The 22,349-nt window shown below is 51.1% G+C and overlaps 1 protein-coding gene across 2 annotated transcripts in view; it reads right to left on the bottom strand.

Annotated features, from left to right (window-relative positions):
• The window catches only part of CRAMP1 (cramped chromatin regulator homolog 1), a 1,760,184-nt gene that overhangs the window by 395,613 nt on the left and 1,342,222 nt on the right, over positions 1-22,349 (bottom strand). For both annotated transcript variants that reach the window (XM_069646975.1, XM_069646973.1), the window contains exon 17: positions 14,551-14,634. In XM_069646975.1, coding sequence (XP_069503076.1) covers positions 14,551-14,634 — 84 coding nt within the window. The remainder of the gene's footprint in view (positions 1-14,550; positions 14,635-22,349) is intronic.

Raw genomic sequence — 22,349 nt, 5'->3', positions numbered from 1 at the left:
CAAAGGGTGTGCGTACAGCACCTGGTTTAATCAGCTAGGCTAGGTCCGGAGGGGCGACCTCTACTACCAGGGCTCCTGTGTCCCGCTTCTCCCCCGCCGCCTTTTCTCCCCCGCAACTTTGCCATCGCTCTGTGGGGCCCCACTGTATGTGCGCCTCTGCCCAGGGGGCCTCCATGGGCAACCCGCGAGAGTCCCATAGTGGTTTAGCTCTCTGGCTCGCCTGACCAGGACCCGATGCTCTCCTGGGTGGTTCTGGCACTTTTTCCCCTCTGGGGGTGTCCCGTTCCAGGTTGTGGGCCCTCACGTAGCCCGCAGTGCTGTGGGGGTGCCCGTTGCAGTTCCAGACCAAGGCCCTCCTCCTTATGACTGTTCTTGTTTCTTGTCCTCAGGCCCGGAGCTGGCGGGGGGGGGCTTTTTTTTTAATGTGGGGAGACTATCCAGGCCTTATTCCCCGGTAGGCCAAGATCCGTGATGCAGCGCTGGGGAGGCTGGGTTTAGGGCGGGGGGGGCCCACCCACCACGTCTTCGCGGACCCACTCACCCCCGATCCCCCTACCCCCCCCCCCCCCCCAACACCTCACCTTGGTCTGGCCGCCTTTGCCGGGTCGGGGACCTCCATGAGGCTGATGTGGCCCGGTGTGGGTCTTCGCCTGCGCGCGGTGTGGGCACTCTGGGCCCAGGCCCTGCTCTCTCTGGGTCCACCGCCGGGGTGCAGGCGAGGGGTGCTTGGGTTAGTGTGGGCGGTCACCTCCTCTCTCCTGGTCGGGGGAGCTGATCCTCGTTGCGGGTCCGGGCTGGCCTCTCCTCTTCTCGCTGCGTCATGGTGCTCTGTGTGCTGGCCGTGTCCACCCGGCAGAGCCTCCCACTCCGGTCCGCTGGTGTTGGGACGCCTCCCTCACCGTCCGGCCTCCGCGCTGTCTTTGTGGGTGCGGGGGGTGGCATCTGCGGCTGACGGCTCCTGTGGTCCTCCAAGGGGCCCACAGGGCGAAGGTGCCTCCCCGGCCCTAGGCATGTATTGCGCTCGTCTGAAAGCGTCTCTCACGCTACTCTCCCCCAGTGACTTTCTCCAGAGTAGCGTGGGGGGGCTGGATTCTCGTCCTGCTAGGCGAGTGGGGATACCCACGCGGGCACGGATCTCCTTCGGGTCCGCTCTAAAATCCCGGCGAGGGATCTTCAATCCACCCTAGGGCCCTACGGTGCAGACGGAGCGCGAGCTCAGAGGTCTGTCATGCTCCACACCCCCTAGCAGTCTCCCTTGTTTTATCTTTTAAATGGTTATTGCCCATCTCACGATTTATATGAATATCGGAAAGATATATTTTGTGATTAATGTTGTGACAATGAAAGTCTTGGATATGCATAGTTGTTGATTAACAGAACTCAACCCTACTTTCCCCCCAATCAATACCAGTCGGTCCATATTAGTCCTAAAAGTAAAAAAGTAGACTGCCTGAGGCCGGCTAGCTTCAGATTCAACTTTGTTGATTTTATAATCTTGATTCTGCATATACAAGCGCGGTGTCAATATTTTGTCAAAAAATAAACATTCATCTAGTTGGTTACCTTGCAATATTCCATTAATTGCATCAATGGTATTGGGAATGTGTGCTAGGTAAAAAAAGGCTTCCCATATCTTGACCACAGTGCCTTCAGGCCTTCACATAATAGCATACGGTTTAAGTTACTTACCTGTAACTATTGTTCTCCGGCATGGATACACAAACTCATGAACATTCCCCGTTGTCAGGCCAGGAATACTTGAAGAAAAAAAAAATATATCACTTTCACCTAAAAGCTGCATTTCTCCTCTAAACCAATCACTATCCTCTGTGTCATACTGCCCCCATCCAATGACAGTCCTTTCCCTAAACCTCGTCTCTGGCAGCCATCTTCAGATTTGGTAAGCACGTAAAGTGGCAGTATGACCAAGAAGAGCCACAGAGGGGCTGGACCATACCCATGCTGGAGAACAATAGTTACAGGTAAGTAACTTAAACCTTCTCCAGCATGGAGTCTGGCATGGGTTCACATGCTCATGAATAACAAATACATAGCAGTACAACATTAGACAACCACAGGAGGTGGCAAGGCTCAACAGAAGCAATTAACTCTTACCTCTGGAACAGACTCACCTCAAGCAAACAGGTGGTGTAACACTGCTTGGCCAACTCTGGACTCCTCCCTGGAATCCCTGCTGACACAGTAGAAGGAGCGTTAGCTGCAACTACAAGGGATGTTTTACTGCAGGGAAGGATGGGAGGGGCGATAAGGAACACGCCAGAGGTTCATTTGAAAGAACGTTACCAGTTTGGTAAGTAACTTGTTCTTCAAAGGGATTGTGCCCTACGACGTATTCCTTATATTTGATAGACTCCCATAGCAGTAGTATATAGAGGAGGCAGGAGTATTTGAAATATTTCTCTCTAAAGATGCACAGAGTGTAACACAGCTTTTCCAAATTTCGTCTCCTGGCTAGAGGAGGAATCAAGACTGTAAAATGTGGTAAATGTGTGCTGACAACCATGTGGCACCCGCACATATGTCCTTAATTGGAACTCCTCTTTGGCGAGCTGAAGAGGCTGCGATACCCCTGGTTGAATGAGCCATAAGATGTTGAGGGGGCTCTTTTCCTGCGAATTTATAGAATTCTATAATGGTTAAAATAATCCATCTTGAAATGGTTTGTTTTGTAACGGGCAAACCTAATTTGTGCCCTGCATACCCCACAAACAATTGTTCTGCTTGCCTTATCCTTGCATGTCTGCTAATGTAATAGCTTGCGGCACCCCTTGGATCGAGCCTGTGTAATCTCTCTTCCTCTTTCACTGGATGGGGAGGAGGATAGAACGAGGGTAAAGTTATCTTTTGTGTGATGTGGAATTCTGAGACCACCTTTGGGAGAAAATTCGGCTTCACTTGTAGAACAACCTTATCTTTGTGAAAGATTGTATGTGGAGGTTTGCAAGATAAGGCTTGTAATTTGCTCACTCTTCTGGCAGCCACTAGAAAGATTGTTATAAGAGTAAGAAATCTTAATGAACAAGAATGAAGGGGTTTGAACGGAGTACCCATTAGAAATGTTAAGACTAAGTTTAGGTAACCACAATGGAACTTGAAAAGGAGTTGGAGGGAAAACATTAGTTAACTCCTTCAGAAATTGAATCACTAAAGACATTTTGAAGTATGAAGGCTCCTCTGCAGTGTGCTTAAAGATATACAGCGCTGCAAGGTAGCCCTTGATTGTACCAACTTGAAGACCTGAATTTGCTAAATAAAGCAAGAAAGAGAACACCATCGGTGTATTACATGAAAAGGGTTCAATATTCTTTTCTCTACACCAGCTGAAAAATGTGTTCCAACGGCAGCGGTATAAAGACGTTGTTGCTGGCCTTCTGGCTGAAATCAACACCTCCATTATGTCATCCGGGCGATCCCAATCCTTGTATCTCAGCCTTTCAAAAACCAGACGTGAAGGTTGAGGGTCCCGATATCCGGATGGAGAACCTGACCTCCCTTCTGCGAGAGAAGATCCTCTCTTTGTGGAAGACGAATCGGAGGCCAGATGAATGTGGTACACGGATCTTCTAGACATGTCCTACAGGCCCAATCCACGGAAATTGGGATCATAGGTTTCCGGAATCTTCTCAACCTGCTGATCATTTGAGGAATGACAGCGACTAGAGGAAACGCATACAGAAGTGGAAACTCTCAATCCACTACGAACGCGTCCCCTAGAGCTCCTCTCGGGAGAAATTCCCTTGTGCAATAGTGATCGCACTTCCGGTTGATACTGGTGGCCAACAGATCCACCTGAGGGGTTCCCCAAAGGGCGATGATCTGTTGAATGACTTCCTGAGCTAGTTCCCACTCATGGGAGACTGTTCTGCCTGCTCAGAGCGTCCGCCGTCAAATTCTTCACTCCGGCTTGGTGAACTGCCGATAGAGATTCCTTCTTGTATTTCCCAAAACCAGAGCTGCATTGCCTCTCTGCACAGTGGCAGTGACCCTACGCCTCCTCTTTTGTTGAGGTAGTGCATGGCCACTGTGTTGTCCGTCATTATCAGGACATTTTTTTCCCTGTACTGATGGCAGGAAAGCTTTCAGCGCTAGTCTGATCGCTCTCAGCTCTAATAGGTTGATGTGTAGTCTGGACTCCGATGGAGTCCAAAGACCGCTGATGGTCAAGTCGTTGGCATGGGATCCCCACCCCGTGAGTGAGGCATCCGTGACTGTTATCTCCGGCCATGGTCGCCAAAACTGTTCTCCTTTCAAGATGTTCTCCCGACAGGCTCACCAATGAAGGTCTTGAGCCACTCTGTCCGGGATTAGTAGGAGATCTGAAATTCTCCCTGAGAATTGTGACCACTGGGAGCTTAGCGCCCACTGGAGAGATCTCATTCTCAGGCGAGCCTCTGGCACTTGGAAGATGAAGGATGTCATGAGGCCGAGCAACCTCAAAAAGTCCAAGGCCGGTAGACGGGCATTTTGAAACCTGGTGACCATCTGTAGAATATCTTGAGCCCTCACCTCTGGCGGCGAGGCTTTTACCAGGGATGTGTCCAGGACTGCTCCAATGAACTGTGATGTCTCTATGATGGTATCATCTGTGACTTCTTTAAATTGAGGGAAAAGCCAAGCCTGTGGAGTGGAGGAAGTGGCAAACATAATCTAGATGGATCTGAGCTTGTTCCGGGGATACTGCTCTGATCAACCAGTCGTCCAGGTAGGGGTAGATGTGAATCCCTTCCCTCCTTAGACTTGCAGCCACAACTGCCATTAGCTTGGTAAAGACCCTCGAGGCGGAGGTCAGCCCAAAAGGCAGAACTCGAAATTGATAATGAGAGTTGCCAATTGCGAACCTCAGGTATTTCCTGTGCTTGGGATGGATTGGCAAATGGAAAAAGCATCCTGAAGGTCTAGAGATAGCAACCAGTCCTGAAGCTGGAGGGCCTGAAGAATCTGAGAAAGGATTACCATCTTGAACTGGTCTTGCCTGAGGAATTTGTTCCATTCTTGCAAGTCCAAGATGGGTCTCAATCCTCTGTCCTTCTTTGGTACTAGAAAGTAGGGGGAATACCAAACCTTGTTCCTCTCCGCTAGAGGTCCCTGTTCTATCGCACCGTTCTCTAGCAGGTCTAAAATCTCCTGCATAAGGACCGGGTCTGGAAACTTCAAAGAGATGTTCCCTGGTGGATGGCTCGGAGGAGTTTGTAGGAAAGGCAGGCAGTCACCTTGGGCAACTCTCTCCAATGCCCAAGCATCTGACGTAATAGCCTGCCATTCTGCCAGATGGAACAAGTTACTTACCTGTAACTGTTGTTCTCCAGCATGGGTCTGGCATGGATTCACATGCTCATGAATATTCCCTGTCGTTAGGCCGGGAATCCTCGGTATAGAAAAAATGTAGTATCAGTTTAGTTTCTGATCTGTCTTTCTTAGTAGTAACCAATCACTGGTCTCTGGGTCATACTGCCCCCAGCCAATGACTGCCCTCTCCCTAAGCCCCGCCTCTGGCAGCCATCCTCAGATTTGGTAGCACGTAAAGTGGCAGTATGACCAAGTGAAGAGCCGCAGAGGGGTAGGCGGGAGGGTTGGCATGTGAATCCATTCCAGACACATGCTGGAGAACAACAGTTACAGGTAAGTAACTTGTTCCTTCTCCAGCATGGGGTCTGGCATGGATTCACATGCTCTTGAATAAGAGAATACATAGCAGTACACACATGCACAACCATCGGAGGTGGCAACAGGCTCAACATTAAGCAATACAACAACTCAACATTAAGCATCTCTTACCTCCTCACCAGGCTCACCTTAGGTCGAACAGGTTGCACAGCACTGCTTGCCCGACCCTGGACTCCTCCCTGGAGTCCCGATCGACTCAGTAGAATCTTGTGAAAGTGTGCGTCGACCTCCACGTCGCAGCCCTGCAGATGTCCAGCAGGGGCACACCAGACAGGAACGCCGTGGTAGCAGCGATCGCTCTGGTCGAATGGGCTCTCGGACGGCCGGCCCGCGGTCGGTTTGCCAACCGGCGACAGTGCATGATGCAGCCGGAGAGCCATCTGGAAATGGAAGTCTTCGAGAGAGCCTTCCCTTGATTCACAGTCCCAAAGTTCACAAACAGTTGTGACGTCTTCTGAAAACTCTTTGTGCGGTCCACGTAGAACTTCAGCGCTCTAGCTACATCCAGCGAGTGCAAAGTCCTCTCGGCCTGCGACAAAGGCGACAGGAAGAAAACTGGCAACACCAAGGGCTCGTTGAGGTGGAAGTCCGACGGCACCTTGGGCATAAAGGAGGGGTGCGTCCTCAGCACCACCCTCGTGTCATGAAAAGTCAAGTATGGAGGCTTGCAAGATAGGGCCTGGATCTCCCCCACTCGTCGTGCGGAGGTGATGGCCACGAGGAAAGCTGTCTTCCATGACAGGAACTTCAAAGGTGCCAAATGCATAGGCTCGAATGGGGCCCCCATGAGCCTGGTCAGCACCACATTAAGCTCCCACGCCGGGGCAGGAGCCTTCACCGGCGGGAATGATCGGAATAGTCCCTTCATGAATTCTTTCACCAGGCGATGAGACCACATGGACGCCCGTCCCGTAGTCCTGGTATATCGGGAGATTGCAGCCAGATGTATTTTGATGGAGGCGTGAGCCAGTCCAGCTTTGGCCAGTGACAGTAGGTACGGCAGTACTTGAGGGGCCGTAATCTGCAGAGGGTTAATCTTCTGTGCACGGCACCAGACAGAGAACCTCTTCCATTTATGTCCGTAGCACTTGAGAGTTGAGGACGCCTTGGCCTTTGCAAGAACCTCTCTGCAGTCAGCCGGGATGTCGTACCCTCCAAACTCTAGTGCTGCAGGAGCCAGGCCTGCAAGTTCAGCGACTCCGGGTTGTGGTGAAGAATGGCGCCTCCTTCTCTGGAGAGAAGGTCTGCGTCCGTCTGCAGCTTGACTGGTGTGGACGTTGACAAGTCCAGAAGGTCTGGGAACCAGATCTGTCTCGGCCACGCCGGTGCGACAAGGATCATCCTGCACCGGGAACTCTTGAGCTGGTTGATGAGCCGGAGCAGCAACGGCAGCGGAGGGAACGCATAAAGAAATAGGCCGTCCCAGGGGAACGAGAAAGCATCGCCCATGCTCCTCTGCTGGGGGAACCTGCTGGCGAACCTCCGGCACTTGGAATTCGTCGCCTTCGCGAAAAGATCGATTTGTGGTTCGCCCCATCGTCGGAAGAGTCGATCCACTTGATCCTGGCGTAGTTCCCACTCGTGGCACGAGCGCAGCTCCCTGCTGAGTGAGTCGGCGATCGTGTTTTTTATTCCTGCCAGATGAAGAGGCACCAGAAACATCCGTTGTCCGACAGCGCAATGCCACAGATCCTGGGCTTCCTTGGATAGGGCCGGGGACCTGGTTCCGCCCTGCTTCCGGATGTAGAACATCGTGGTGGTGTTGTCGGTGAAGATCCTCACCACCTTGCCCTTGAGGGACGGAAGAAAGGACCCGAGGGCCCAGAACACTGCACGGAGCTCCAAGATGTTGATGTGGAGCGACTTCTCCGGGAGCCAAAGGCCTCTCAAGTGAAGATCTCCGGAGTGCGCTCCCCAACCTTCCAGGGAGGCGTCCGTCACTGTCACCTGGTGAGCTGGGGTCTGAAAGTCTGTGCCCGCCGACAGATGGGAGCGGGTACCCCACCACCGGATCGCCTGACGGAACGTCTCGTTGAGAGGGATCCTGTCCTCGAAGCTACCCGTCGACTGGACCCAGCAGGCGTCGAGGAACTCTTGTAAGGGGCGCATCCGAAGCCTGAAAAGGCGCACCAGATAAATGCAGGAGGACATCATCCCGAGGAGGGACTTGATAGATCTTACCCTGCCCATGTCTGTGGCCAGCGGAGGCTGCACCTTGCCAAGAAAGGTCCTGGTCCTTTCCTCCGACGGCGAGGCCAGCCGCGCCACTGTGTCGAGCTTGGCTCCCAGAAACAGGGCGACTTGCGACGGAACCAGGTGGGATTTTGGAAAGTTGATGGAGAATCCCAGGTCCGTGAGCAGCTGGACGGTCTTCGCAGTGTGCCCCACGGCGAGCTCCCTTGTCCTCGCCCGGATGAGCCAGTCGTCCAGGTAGGGGTAGACGTGGATCCCCTGTAGGCGCAGCCGCGCCGCCACCGGTGCGAGGCACTTGGTGAACACCATGGGTGCTGACTTCAATCCGAACGGGAGGGCCTTGAACTGGTAGTGCCGCCCTTGTACCACGAACCTGAGGAACTTTCGGTGTCTTTTTAGAATGGGGATGTGGAAGTACGCATCCTCCAAGTCCAACGACGACAGGAACTCGCCCTCCTCCAGCTGTCCCAGCACGTGCTGGAGGGTGACCGTACGGAACTTCTGTGCCTTGATGCATTTGTTTAGTCGTCGCAGGTCCAGGATGGGGCGCCATCCTCCTGTCTTCTTTTTTACGAGGAAGTACCTTGAGTAAACTCCGGAGCCCCGAAGCCTCTTTGGGACAAGCTTGATGGCACCCTTCATGAGCATCGCCCTTACTTCCAACAGTAGTTGAGGGAAGTGATTTTCCTTCCTGGCCACGGGAGGAACGCGAGGGCACTTCTTCTGAAACTCGAGGGCGTGCCCTTGGGCCAGGGCGTCCAGCACCCAACAGTCGGTGGAGATGGACTCCCACACGCTGACGAACCTCGCCAGCCGGCCTCCCACCGGGGTGCTTTGGCAGGGGCCCGACCCCACCTTCGGTTCAATCTTGTTTGGAGGCCGCCTTGCCTCCTTGACCTCCCTGGCAACGACGGGCACCACCTGACTTGCCGCGTCCCCTGTAGGCTTCCTGGGACGAAGATCTTGCCGCTTGGTGGTACGTGGAGGAGCCACTGCCGGATCCCTTGGAGGCACCTTGTCTGCCTCCAGAGCTCCGAAAGGACAGCCGTCGTTGTTGGAGCACTCCCAGTGCCCGGGCAGTCTCTCCGTCTGTCATGATGGCCTGAAGGGACTCATCAACTGCCTTCCCAAACAGGTTGTTCCCGTCGAAGGGCATGTCCAAAACCTTGGTTCGTACGTCCTGGCGGAAATCCGTGGCCTTCAGCCATCCTCGTCGTCTCAAGCAAACGCCGTTGCCCAACTGACGGAAACCGGTGTCGGCGATGTCCGTTGCCACCAGGATGGCGTGGTCTGAAGCAATCTCACCTTCCTTTAGGATTTCCAGGGCCTCAGCCCTTTTGGCGTCCAGAAGGAAGTCCAACAGAGGGGCGATTTTGAACCACAACTTCCTGTCGTAGCGGGCTATGATAGCCAGGGCATTGGCCGCCTTGACAGTCGTCGCTGCGGATGAGATGATCCGTCGTCCCATCGTGTCCAGCTTCCTGCCCTCGCCGTCCGGCGGGGAAGTTGATGTCGAGGCCGATGCCCCCCCAGCTTTCTTCTTTGCCGCCGTCGAGACGACCGAATCCGGGGTAGGTTGCGCCCGAAGGCACAAGGGGGCAGCGTCAGGGACCCGGTACTTCTTCTCGTACCGGTCCCTCTTTGCCGGCGCCGTGGCAGGGTTCTTGAGGAGAGCGAGCCCCTTATCCCAGATGTCATCAAGAAGAGGTACGGCGAGGACCGTCTTCCTTTCAGCCTCGCGCCGTTGGTAAAGGAACCCTTCCTTCTTTTCTGGGCAGAACTGGAAGAGCTCGGATGCCCTGGAAATCATGGCATGAAAAGATCCAATCTCGTTGGGTAGGGACGCCCGAGCAGGGGGCCACGGGAAACACGTCCCGTCGCCGCCTCCGTCGTCATCTGTACCTGTCGTAGCCGTGTCCGTGCCTGTATCATCCCCGTGGGTAGTAGACCGGGGGGAAGGCAGAGCAGACTGCAGAGGTGGGAGAGGTGGCGTAGGATGCGTCCTCCTCCTCTTATGCGGTGGACTTTCCAAAAGTCCTGGCACCGGTTCCCCCATCGGGTCTGGCTCAGGTACCTCCGTCGGGGGGAGGGGCAACCTTGTCCTTATCTCCGAGCATAAGGACTGAATCGTTGACAAAATGGCCGCCGAAGTGTCCTGTGGCACCGGAAACGACGGGCGCGAGGGCTCTTGAGGAGCCTCGTCAGCGACACCGTCGCTCTCGTCGTCGCCCTCGTCAGGATCCCTCCCGATGGGCTGGGCCTCTTCTACGACTTCGATGAGCTCTTCTTCAGAGGTCATGTCCGTATCCACGATGGCCACCAGCCCCTCCCCCACCTTTTGCAACGAGGACTTCGTGGGGGTCTTCTCAATGGGCCTGAAAGAGGACTCCCTCCGCGGTGGCAGGGAGACTCTGGGTCCTGAGGTCGCCTCCACTGGTGTAGCCTCCACAGGCTGAGCCAGGACCGCAGCGACATCCTCAATCGAGGTCTTAGCAGGGTGAATTAAGGCCAACGTCACCTTCTGTACCTCTGGGGCCTTCACCTTGGGGGGGAGGAGGGTCCGAGCCTCGCTCCCCCTCTGTCGGAATCTTCGAGATCGACCGGGGCCTCTCCAGAAGCTTTGCCGGGTTCTCGGACTTCCTCTTACCCGAGCCAGAGCGTTGGCTCATGGTTGATGGCGCCAGGGAGGACGCGCCCTGCCTGGCAGCCAAGGAGCCCGACCGTTAGGCGCTCCCGGTGCCCACGGACTCGCGGTGCTTAGCCTTTTGTTGGGCCCCCGTTGCCGGGGCGCCCTCACAGGATTTAGAAGACCGCTCTGACTTCTTTTTCTTCTTCTTGCCTGACGGGCTCTTCCCTTCCAGCCAGTTGGCGAGACGGAGGTGGCGATCCTTCATGGTCCGCTCCGACATGTTCCCACAAAACACACAGTCCTTCTCCGTGTGCGTCTTGTCCTCATGGAGACAGAGGCATAACAAATGCTCATCCTCCTTGAAAACATTCTGAAGCTGGCATCCAGGGCAGGTCCTGAACAGCTTTCCGGGCGTCGAGCTTCCTTTCTCCTGGGCCATGTCCGGGGTAGGCCTTGGAACTTCTGGAATCCTCCAAAAGCGTAACTCGATGAAATCTTCACCCTTGAGGGGCGTAGAAAACTCCGAAACGGATCCCCATTGATCGGATGTAGAAACCGTGGAGCTTGAGGCTCTATTTAACCGATAAATGAGAAAAATCTCCTGAAAAAGCACGAAAACGCAGCAAAAGCTCGAGATCTACAGCACGAGGACTCCCAACACTTGAACGTGCAGTAAAAATCTGAGGATGGCTGCCAGAGGCGGGGCTTAGGGAGAGGGCAGTCATTGGCTGGGGGCAGTATGACCCAGAGACCAGTGATTGGTTACTACTAAGAAAGACAGATCAGAAACAAAACTGATACTGATTTTTTTTCTATACCGAGGATTCCCGGCCTAACGACGGGGAATATTCATGAGCATGTGAACCCATGCCAGACCCCATGCTGGAGAAGTTGAGTTAACCTGCCTCCTACTGGTGTCTTGTAAGGGGAGAGCTCAGAGGGGTTTAGAAGCGGCTGACACAGATGCTGAGGGTAAAGTAGCACCTGCTGGTGCAGATTTGGTACCTTTGACCCATCCACCATGGGTAAATCGTCTCTGGCCCCTTTGAGCTGGCTGTCCTCTGCCTTTTCCGAATGCAGAGTAAAAACTAAAGGACATACCCCTCCAGGGTGTACATGTGGGGCGATTTGGAGTTTGCTGGATTGCAGCCCCAAGGGATTTCGCTGCCACTTTGGATGTCTGCAATTTCTCCAGACTGTCATCAGCCTTTTTTCCAAATAGAGAAGTGCTGTCAAAGGGCATATTTAGAAGTCTGGCTTGTACATCAGGAGCAAAACCAGGCAAATCTGTGGATTGTGGTACTCGCCGCCATGGCTCTGCTGATGCTGCCAGCAGAGTCAATGCCTGTTTGAAGGGATTCACACATTGCATCCTTTCCATCCTTGATTATGTTCAAGAATGCTTCCCGTTCTTCCACTTCTGGAAGACAGTCAACCGCAGATGAAGCACACTCCCAAACGGTGTGGCTGACTCTTGCTAGCGTGCAAGTGGCGTTGATAGATTTAAGCGCAATACTGCATGCCGAAAATACTTTTTTTGACATGGCGTCAATTCTCTTGTCATCCCTGTCCTGTGGAATACTGGGGTATGCCGACCTACTGATTGATGTAGTCGCTGCCTGCACAACTAGACTGGAGTTGGATGCTTGCTTAAATATTCAGGATCTAAAGCTCACGCTCTGTACTTAGCAGAGACTTTTTTTATTAACTGCAGGGATAACTTCAGGAGTGTCCCAATTTACAGATATTTTCCTTTGCAGTGCAGCATGAAAAGGGACGATGGGATCCTCTTGGGGTCTTTTATCTAATATATCAGTAAGGTCATCTTGCTGAAAAGAGGGTGCAGGTGTAGTCCACCCCATAAATTGCATTATTCTAGCCATAAGTGCCCTGTAATGTATCACAGCATGTTCTCCAGGTTCTGATCACGCAAATTCTGCTTCTGGAGAAGTATCTATACCACTGGCCTCCTGTAGAGACTCTTGTAGATCTATCAACCCGTTTTCTTCAGAAATTAATTCCTCTGGAATGTGTACTGTTGTTCCTTGTAGCCCAAAAGGTCTCTCTGTCAAGAATGCTCCCCTTCCTCATATATAGAGGATAAGGCTCTGAAATAATCAGATCTTGGATAGTGAGTGAAACCCATTTCTAGAGAGGAAGGAGCCAAATCTGTGGTTACTGCCTGAAAAAACGTTGGGGTTGTCGACGTGGACGTTGTAGGCTTCAACCAACATGTAAAAGGCATCGAAAAAGGCCTCGATGAACTCGAGAGAGTCGGGATCCTACTCGGCATCATTGAGATTGTCGACGCACATCTCTACGTCATGGTCGGAGCTTTCAACACCTCTGGTGCCAGTGGCGGAGTAGAGGTTCATCTTTCATTGGAGTCGACAACGGCGTCGAAGATGGCGTCGATGATATAGATTGTGCATCGAAGGTACCTTCGACAATGGTGTAGATGACGCAGTTTTGTCTGATGGTGTTTTGCCTTTACTCAAAGGTTCATGACACTCGCGAGCATTTTGCTCGCCGGGTTCAATGACTGGCAGCGTTTTTGTTTTTTGGGTCTTTCACCCCGGGTATCACCTCTAGGCATCTCCGAGGGGGTCGAGGCCGCTTTCTCGAAGACCCTAAGCATTTGTTTACGAAATTCTTCCCACTTAGCCGGAGGGCTGTATTTTGTGGGGCAGGTGACCCTTTCCGGGGAACTTGATGAGGGAGATCTATGGCGCCTCTTCTTAGAGTGTCTCGATCTCAAAGAGTGATGGGAACCGCTTTGAGATCTCAATCGGGAATTTTCTTTTGACGGCGAGGAGACGAATGTCTCGACTCAGCCGACGAAACTTTTGAAGGGGTAGAAGTTTTAACAGCCTTACCTCTTTCTAACTTCCCCATACGCTCCTTCAAGGCTTTCGACATCATGGACATGCAGTCCTCACACTGTGAACACTGATGCTCTGATCCCAGGCACCACAAACAGATCCTGAGGATCCGTTAGAGACATCTTCTTTCCACAGTCTCAGCATTTTTTAAGAATGGGACCGAGCGTTACGTCTCCGAGGCTCTACGAAGCGCGGAAAAACGGAACTGAGCAACGGACGCTCCGCAACACTATTTGTAATCATGGTGACGTCAGCGCCGATACAGAGGCCGTCGAGGGACACCGACTCGAGGGACGTTGACGCGCAGCGCCCTCTACTAAGAAAAGATTTCCAAGCCAGCAAGCTGGAAGTGAATATATCAAAGATAAGGAATACGTCGGAGGACACAATCCCTTCAAAGTTTGACCTCTGTAATGGAGCTTGCTCTTGGGAACAAGGACCTTGTAAAGATTGTGCTGCAAATCTAACTTCCACATGAAAGAAATGACCAGTTATACTTTAAATATTGTCTAGATGTCATAAGTCCATTTATACAGTTCCTATACATAGACAGTATGCTCATAGAGCACTAGTTGGCAAGGTGAGTAAAATGTAAGAACTTTATAGCACTTTGTGTGGAGTTTACAAGGGTAAGCAACAAAGCTGTATACATCCAAGAAAAGTGGATTCATGTAGAAACAATCACCCCTTCACTGTTAAGCATAATAGTATGAATTTCGCCTACAAAAGGATGAATGCATCCATTTACAGTAATAATTTATCAGGCAGTACTTCCCATACAGGGAACTAAGTCCCTATATCCTGAGCTAAGTCCCTATAGACTGGAAGATGAAATGATGGGCACGGGGGTATTGTATATGTTTAGACTTTCCTGCATAGCATATCCCTCCTTTTCATAAACCCTACAGGAAATATTGTTTAATCAGAACTAGCTAACACCTCAATGCTATTGTCACATACCTGTGTGCAGTTTTCTAAGGAGTTACCCGTTATTGACAAAATATTTGATTGAAATAAGTTGTTTTATATACAAGCTCAGACTTTAGAGCAAACAATGTTAAATCCAGTATGCTTATAGCTAAAACTGGAGGACAGAGCATTTCAAACATTCCAGAAAGGTTCAAGGCAGAGAAGAGGCACAATAAGGGTGTTAAACCTTACCTGGAAGCCATCAACTATTTGTACATCTGGCTGAGCATGTGAGGAAAGGGTGATAAATGGAGAAGTGCATTCATTGCCTTGAACCTGGAAGCAAAAGAGAATGCGAGTGAGAAAATATGAGTGGCATGAGGTAAGGCGAAGTGAAATCACAAAGAAAACTTTGCTGAGATATAGTTGTAACGTTTCTATGCATGGGGTCTGCAACCTTTGGTTCTACAGATGTTTTGTACAACAACTCCCATTTGCCATAGACAGCACTATCAAAAGTGAGGGATCATGGGCGTTCGCGCCCTCAAAACATCTAGAGTTGCAGGTTACAGATCTCTGTACAATGCCATGGACAATACTAGTTAGCTGACCGATGCATCTTTTGGATTTTAATTTTCAAGATTTTAATTTCTAAAATTGCTTGTGTGAAGGATCCATAAAGCACACATTGAGATTCTAGTGCCGACCTCCTGGAAATGGAATTATCTCGGTTTAAACCTTCAGGGGCTAGATTAGAAAAACATTGATTTTAAAATAAGTTTATGATAAAAGCTACAATGCACAACTTCACTTATAGCAGTATTTCTGTAGCTTGTATCTGTTTTCGGTATTATGATCAGATAGATTTTCAGAGTCAGCTGTGAAGGGTCAGAAATTTGAGGCAGACCATTATTTTTTTCATCTGCGCTGCTGAGGAGGTAACTGCTTGTTGCCCATGGCTCTTTCCCCGCTATGACTGCGGATTGTGCATTTTGAAAGTGACGTGGGCCCTCTGACCATTGATTCCCTCTTGTTCCCCCTTTCCCTTCTGTGTTTGTTCCCCCTCCATTCTCCCAGCCTGCCACCTCCAATGATAGGTCATACCACTTGACCTCTATGTCTTCGGTCTCACTGAGACATGGTTCACGGCCAGCTCTGCCAGGAGCTTTGACACTCTCCTCCCTGACGGCTACAAGATCCTCTCCGTGCCCAGGTCCAATTGTTCCAGAGGGGGTGTAGCCCTGGCAGGCCTCTTTCAAATGCCTCGTCTGCAGGCTCTCTCTCTCTCTCTCTCTCTCTCTCTCTCTCTCTCTCTCTCTCTCTCTCTCTCTCTCTCTCCCCCCCTAGCCATTCCCTTACTGTGGCTACTATCTATCGGAAACCTGGTCAGATCTCCTCCTTCGTCTCTGAGTGGGCGCATCTCTCCTCTTCCCTCCCGGTCTCGACCACTCAACTCCTCCTCCTTCTTGGAGACTTTAGCATCCACCTGGATGCTTCCAGTCCTTCTTTTGCAACCTCTGCAACTCTCTCTCACTCTCTATCCTCCCCTCTGGCGCGACTCTCACTGCAGGGTACACTCTGGATGTTGTGATCTCTACAGACCTTGCCCTTTCTATCCCTCTCACCACTCCTCTCTCCTGGAGAGATCACTTGCTCCTTTCCACGCAGCTCACTCTCTCCACCCCTCAGGCCAAGCCAACTCCAGCACTGCCACCTACCTTCGCGGTTATCCGACCCATGAAGCGTGTGTCAGTTGAGACCTTCACCGCCACTTCCTCAACCTCTCCTCCCCCTTCGGCTGGCTCACACTCTGACACAGCCCTTTCCATGTTCCACTCTGCTATATCTGATACTCTTGATGTTCTTGCCCCCGTCATGAAGATGCGCCCAAAGCCCAATGCATTTCCTGGTACGACTCAGACCTCGTCACTCTAAGCGAAAGTGCAGGGTAGTTGAGAGGAAATGGCATGCTTCCTGTACATCCTCTGACAAACTGGCCTGCCGTCTGTTCCAAAGGCAATACCGGCTCTCTGTCTGCACCAAGAAAAGAGCCCTCATTCAAGCCCGCGTCTCAGCTGCATCCAACAACTCAGCCAAACCCTTTAAAATCTGCAAGGAGCTGGCCAATCCTGCTGCAGTCTCTACCTCTCCTGTCCCCTCCCAGGCCTTCTGCACAGCCCTGGCTTCTCATTTCATTTGTAAAACTCAGGACATCCTTTCCTCTCTCTTTCTCTCTCTCCTTCTCCCTCTTCTCCCCTCTCTTCCTCTGGCCCTTCTGTGGCCACCCCCTCCTTCCTTGTCTGCCTTTCCCTTCCTCTCCCTAGATGAGGTTTCTATACAAGTCTGATCTATGAAAGTTGTCAAAACAGGTTCTCCCCTGTTCCTCTAAAACCATCAAGGACCACATTGACACCCTGGCTCCTGCTTTGGCGGATTTCTGCAACCACTCCTTTGCCACTGGAGTCTTCCCTCCCCCCACCCCCAAAGCACCCCCTTGTGCATCCTCTTCTTAAGAAACCCCCAACCGACCCCTCCTGCCCTGCTAACAACCGCCCAATCCCCATCACTCCTTTCCTAGGCAAACTGCTGGAAAAGCTGGCCATCTCCCAGCTTAATCTTCACAGTGAATTGGTCGGTTGTCTCCATGAACATCAGTCTGGCTTCAGAGATGCCAGTAGCACGGAAACTGCTCTCCTGAACATCCGTAAAGACCTGCTCACAAACCTTGACTTCAATACCCCCCCACCCCCCCCGTGTCCTCATCTTACTTAATCTCTCTTCTGCCTTTGACACGGCCAACCATGCCATCCTGCTCAACCGTCTCTGTGATAACCTGGGCATCACCGATCGGGCCCTGGCTTGGCTGACTTATTTCCTCTCCGATCGACCTTCCCAGGTCCAACTTGGGTCCTTCCTCTCCTCTATCTCCATCTGTGGTGTTCCCCAGGAGTCTAATCTCTCTCCCTGGCTGTTCAACCAATAACTGGCAATTCTTGCCCACCGCATTGCTGGTCTCTGGCCCAACTTTCAGTGCTATGTGGACGACACTCAGCTCATTTTCAGGCTCCCTTCCGCCACCTCTACTTCTCTCATCTCTCTGAGTGTCTGTCCCCTATCCAGGAGCGGTGTGCCGCCAATGATCTCTGCCTTAATGCCAGTAAGACGAAGATTCTCCTCATCAGCACACCTGCTCCTTCCTTTCCTATCGCTCTCTGGCTGGCCTCCCTTGGCCCTCTTCCCTCTCCCACCTGTGAGGCTAAAAACCTCAGGGTCATCTTCGACTCCACACTCTCCTTCTCTCCTCACATCTCTGACATCCCTAAGAAGTCACACTACCAAGTGCACCTCCTGAGAAGTATTCTTCCTTTCCTCTCCTTCCCCCAGAAGCTCACTGTCTCCAGAGCTCTGGTTCGCTCTAGGCTGGACTACTGCAACAGCCTCTTTCTAAATCTGCTTGCTTGTACTCTCCGCCCTCTGCAACTTATCCAGAATAGGACTGCAAGACTTTTGGCCTCAAGCCCAGGGATCGTATCCCTCCAGGACTGAAATCGCTGCACTGGCTCCCAGTGGCTGCAAGGATTAAGTTCCAAACCCTCTGCATTGTCCACAAGGCCTTCTGGGGCTTCAATACCCTAAACTCTCTCTTCCTAAATATCTTCCCTCTCGAACTCTTCGCTCATCCGTCTCCAACTCCCTCAGGGTCATCCGCTTCTCCAAGCAACAAGTTGGTGGTAGATCTTTCTTCGACTGGGGCCTCCCCCTGGAACAGCCTTCCTTCATCCCTGAAACTTGCGAACCATCTCCGGTTCCGGAAGCACCTCAAGATCTTCCTCTTTGCTTCTGCTTTCTCTCCTCCTCTGCCCTGCTGAACTCCTGATTGAAACTGCACTGGCCACCTGGCTACCCTCTGTTCTAGGGCCCAGGTCCCCTACCCCACCAGCTGCACACCTGCACTGCCTCCCGGGCATCCCCTGTACTTGGGGGCCGTTTCTGTAGCCCTACAGCCCCCACCAGCTCTTGATACTTGATGTCTGCACTTACCCCTGCACTTGCCACAAGCTGGCCGCACTCTTTAGCTATAGTTTTATTTATTCTATTTACGTATTACTGTTGATGCTATGCCCTGCACTGACCCCCCCACACACTTTCCCCCTTCCCGTGCACTGCACTTGCACGATCTCAATGTCACCCGGCCTAGTAAGATCGTTGTCTTGGTCTTCTGTCTGATCCTCCTCCCTTGCCCTGTCGCGCCTTGAAACACTTATGTATAGGCACCTTATAAATGCCATATCATAACTTTGTGAAGGTTTTTGAAAAGATGCTATTTTATTAACTCAAAAGGATGAATAAACGCCTCACTATCCCTAGACCGACTAGGATTTCCCTGACTAAAATAAACGAAGGAAAACATTAACAAAGGGTTTCTGTTCCTCATACTTGCACATACACCAACTCAACAAGGTAATACATTCAAAAGCAACAAATATAAATAGTTGAATTCACAATATAATAACTGTCTCCGCTTATAGCCTGGGCACATTTCCTTTCCCCAGATTCAAGCAGGATTCTGTTCAACAGTTCCAAATAAAATAAGGAAACCTGTCTTGTGTTTACGTTCCAATGCAGTTCTTTTGATTTCCAGTTAGCAACAAACAGTACCAACACTTCTACATCGTTCATCAAGGCTTCTTTCTCGCCCACTTGTAATATGAAGAAAAGCAATCTTCTTTGCATACATCCAGAAAAATTAATAAATTGTCTTAGTAAGAATTATTCTTCAATCACATTTGTATATAAACAATTACACACTTCTGCAGCAGTTTATACAACACTTTCTTCAACAATGAAAGTTTGTCAGGATGATTAATCAACATCATTACATAGCACTTCAACTTCCACCTGCTTTACTTCCATGCCAGGCCAACTACTGCAACTACACCTGGTTTACTGCCTGGCCTACTACTTCAAAGTTCTCTGTTCAGGTATACTCCCCTGTCCGAACATGATAGTGTTACCACAACCTCCGACTTGGAGTACTCCCCTGCCAGGCCAGGAAAATTGGAACAAGTGCTTCTGTGGTTAAGATCAGCTTACAACAACATTACAATGTCTTTCGCTTCACAGCACCACGTTTTTAGATTTTCTTTCAGGTTAAACTAGATTCACATTGGTGCGCTTTATTACACATTTGTGATTTCCAAAACCTCTGCAAGCTTTGCTTCTTCAGAATATCCTTTACCAGAAGGGCAGCCTTCTTGTCACTCTTGTGTCTGCACCTCTTCATTAACCAAATACTGACAATAATATGATCTCACTTTTTTTTATTTTTTTATTATTCTATTTGGTTTAAAAAAACATTTCATTAGAAGCTTTACAATTCTTAATCAACCAGTGCAAACATTCACAGAAGTGGAGAAAATAAACCGAAGTAAAAAAAAAAGTGAATACCCTTTTGCATAGAATTACTTCAACAAAATGAATCCATTCTCCCCACTTCTTAAAGTCACTGTGGAGCGATTACTCCCATTTCCTTTGTCTGAGGTTTACTCTCCAATTAATGGAGGAGTGGGTTTGTCTTTCCCCTTTACCCAACACACGTCAGGGATGTTCTCATACTCTGTTTTCCCCTGTTATGGTTCAGCCACACCACCCACCCCCTCTTACCATGCTAATAAGCATTTCTCTTGGGGTCTAATTTAGCAAGTTACATTTTTCCAATATTTCTACCACCGTTGCAGTTAGCTGTACCTCTGGTCTCACTCTCTCTCTTCTTTGGCAAGGAACAAGTTACTTACTTGTAACTATTGTTCTCCAGCGTGGGTCTTGCATGCGTTCACGTGCTCATGAATAACAAATGCACACAGTACAACATTACACAACCACGGAAGGTGGCAAGGCTCAACAGAAGCAATTAACACTTACCTCTGGAACAGACCCACCTGAAGTGAACAGGTTGAATAGCAGTGCTTGGCCGTCTCTGGACTCCTCCATGGAATCCCTGTCGACATAGAACCTTGTGAAGGTGTTTGTGGACCTCCACGTAGCAGCACTGCCGATGTCTAGCAGGGGCACACCAGCTAGAAACGCGTTCATAGCAACAATCGCTCTGGGTGGAGTGGGCTCTCGGACGGCCGGGCAGCGGTCGGCTCGCCAACCGATGACAGTGCATGATGCAGCCAGAGAGCTACCTTGAGATGGAAGCCTTGGACAAGGACTTCCCATGGTTCACAGGATCAAAATTCACAAACAGCTGTGAAGCCTTTCGAAAACTCTTTGCGCGTGCCACGGAGAACTGCAGGGCAACGTCCAGAGAGTGCAAGGCCCTTTCAGCCGGTGACAAAGTTTTTGGGGAAAAAAACAGTTAACATCAAAGGTTAGTTGAGGTGGAATTCTGATGGAACCTTCGGCATGAAAGCAGGGTCCGTCCGCAGCACCACACTAGATTTGTGGAAAGTCAGGTATGGCTGTTTGCAGGATAGGACGCGTATCTCACCCACCCTCCTGGCGGAGGTGATGGCCACAAGGAAAGCCATTTTCCATGAGAGGAACTTGAGAGGGTCCTGATGCACAAACTCAAAAGCCCCACCCCCCCTAGATCCCCCATTAATCTCGTCAGAACCACGTTCAGTTCCCACGCCGGGGCAGGAGCCTTCACCAGCGGGAAAGAACGAAACAGTCCTTTGAAGAATTCCTTAACAAGTCGATGAGACCAAAGTGAAGACCTTTCAGGAGAACTAGTGTAACGGGAGATAGCCGCCAGACGTACCTTGATCGAGGCATGCACCATTCCGGCATTGGCCAAGGATAGCAAATATGGAAGAATCTGCAGGGCCGTGACCTTCAGAGGGTTAATATTCTGCGACCAGCATCAGTCTCAGGAGGATAGCTCAAGGGCAACATGCTCGTCTTAAATGCAAGACAAGGCGGAGCAACACAGGTTTGATCCTCGGGTCTGCGCTTAGAAACCTCTGGGTATTAAGCGCGTTATAAATAACCCATTACAATTATGTAGCGAAATACTTCCACTTGTGACCGCAGCACTTCAAAGTCAACAACGCCCTGGCCTTGGTGAGGACCTCTCAGTAGTCCGCAGGCAACTCATATCCTCCAAACTCTAGGGCTGCAGGAGCCAAGCTCTCAGGTTGAGCGATCCTGGGTCATGATGCTGGATTGCGCCGCCTTCTCTGGCGAGAAGATCCGGGACCGCTGGTAGCTTGATCGGAGGCAACGCTGACAGGCTGAGCAGGTCCGGATACCAAATCTGCCTCAGCCACGGTGGGGCAACGAGTATCATCCTGCATGGATACTGTCTGAGTTTATAATTTGTAGCAGAAACATCCCTTCCCAAGGCGAAGGATAACTTGTGTGCCAGACTCCTCTGTTGGTGGAATCTTCTGGCAAACGTCTGTCATTTGGAGTTTGCTGTCGTTGCAAACAGATAGATCTGTGGCCTGGCCCACTTGGCAAAGATGTGATCCACCTGGGTCTGCCAAAGTGCCCACTCGTGGCAGGATGCCCTGCTGAGGGAATCCACGATGGTGTTCTTGACTCCCGATAGGCGAAGACGGACGATCAACATTACTTGTCTGAAGGCCTTGCGCCATGATTCCTGTGCTTTCCTGGAGAGCGCCGGGGGTCAGGTGCCCCCTTGTTTCCTGATGTAGAGCATCATGGTGGTGTTGTACTTGAAGATCTTCACCACACTGCCCTTCAGAGACGGAAGGAATGACTTGAGGGCCCAGAACACTGCCCGTAGCTCCAGGATGTTGATATGGAGATCCTTCTCCTCTGGTAGCCATAGGCCTTTGGCATGCAGACCTCCATTGTGGGCGCCCTAGCTTTCCAGGGAATCATCCGTGGTGACCGTTTCCTGGAATGGAGGGTTCTGAAACCCTGTGCAATGTTGGAGCAGACACCCCACCACCTTACCGCCCGACGGAACTCGTCGTCCAGAGTGAACTTGTCTGCAAAGTTTCCGGACACTTGTACCCAGCGAGCGTCCAGGAGCTCCTGTAGAGGTTGCATTTGTAACCTGCAGAGCCGAATGAAGT

This window comes from Ambystoma mexicanum, chromosome 2q, assembly GCF_040938575.1.
Source record: "Ambystoma mexicanum isolate Mex_15411 chromosome 2q, UKY_AmexF1_1, whole genome shotgun sequence".
Lineage (NCBI taxonomy): Eukaryota > Metazoa > Chordata > Amphibia > Caudata > Ambystomatidae > Ambystoma > Ambystoma mexicanum.
This window is presented reverse-complemented; position numbering and strand designations above follow the sequence as displayed.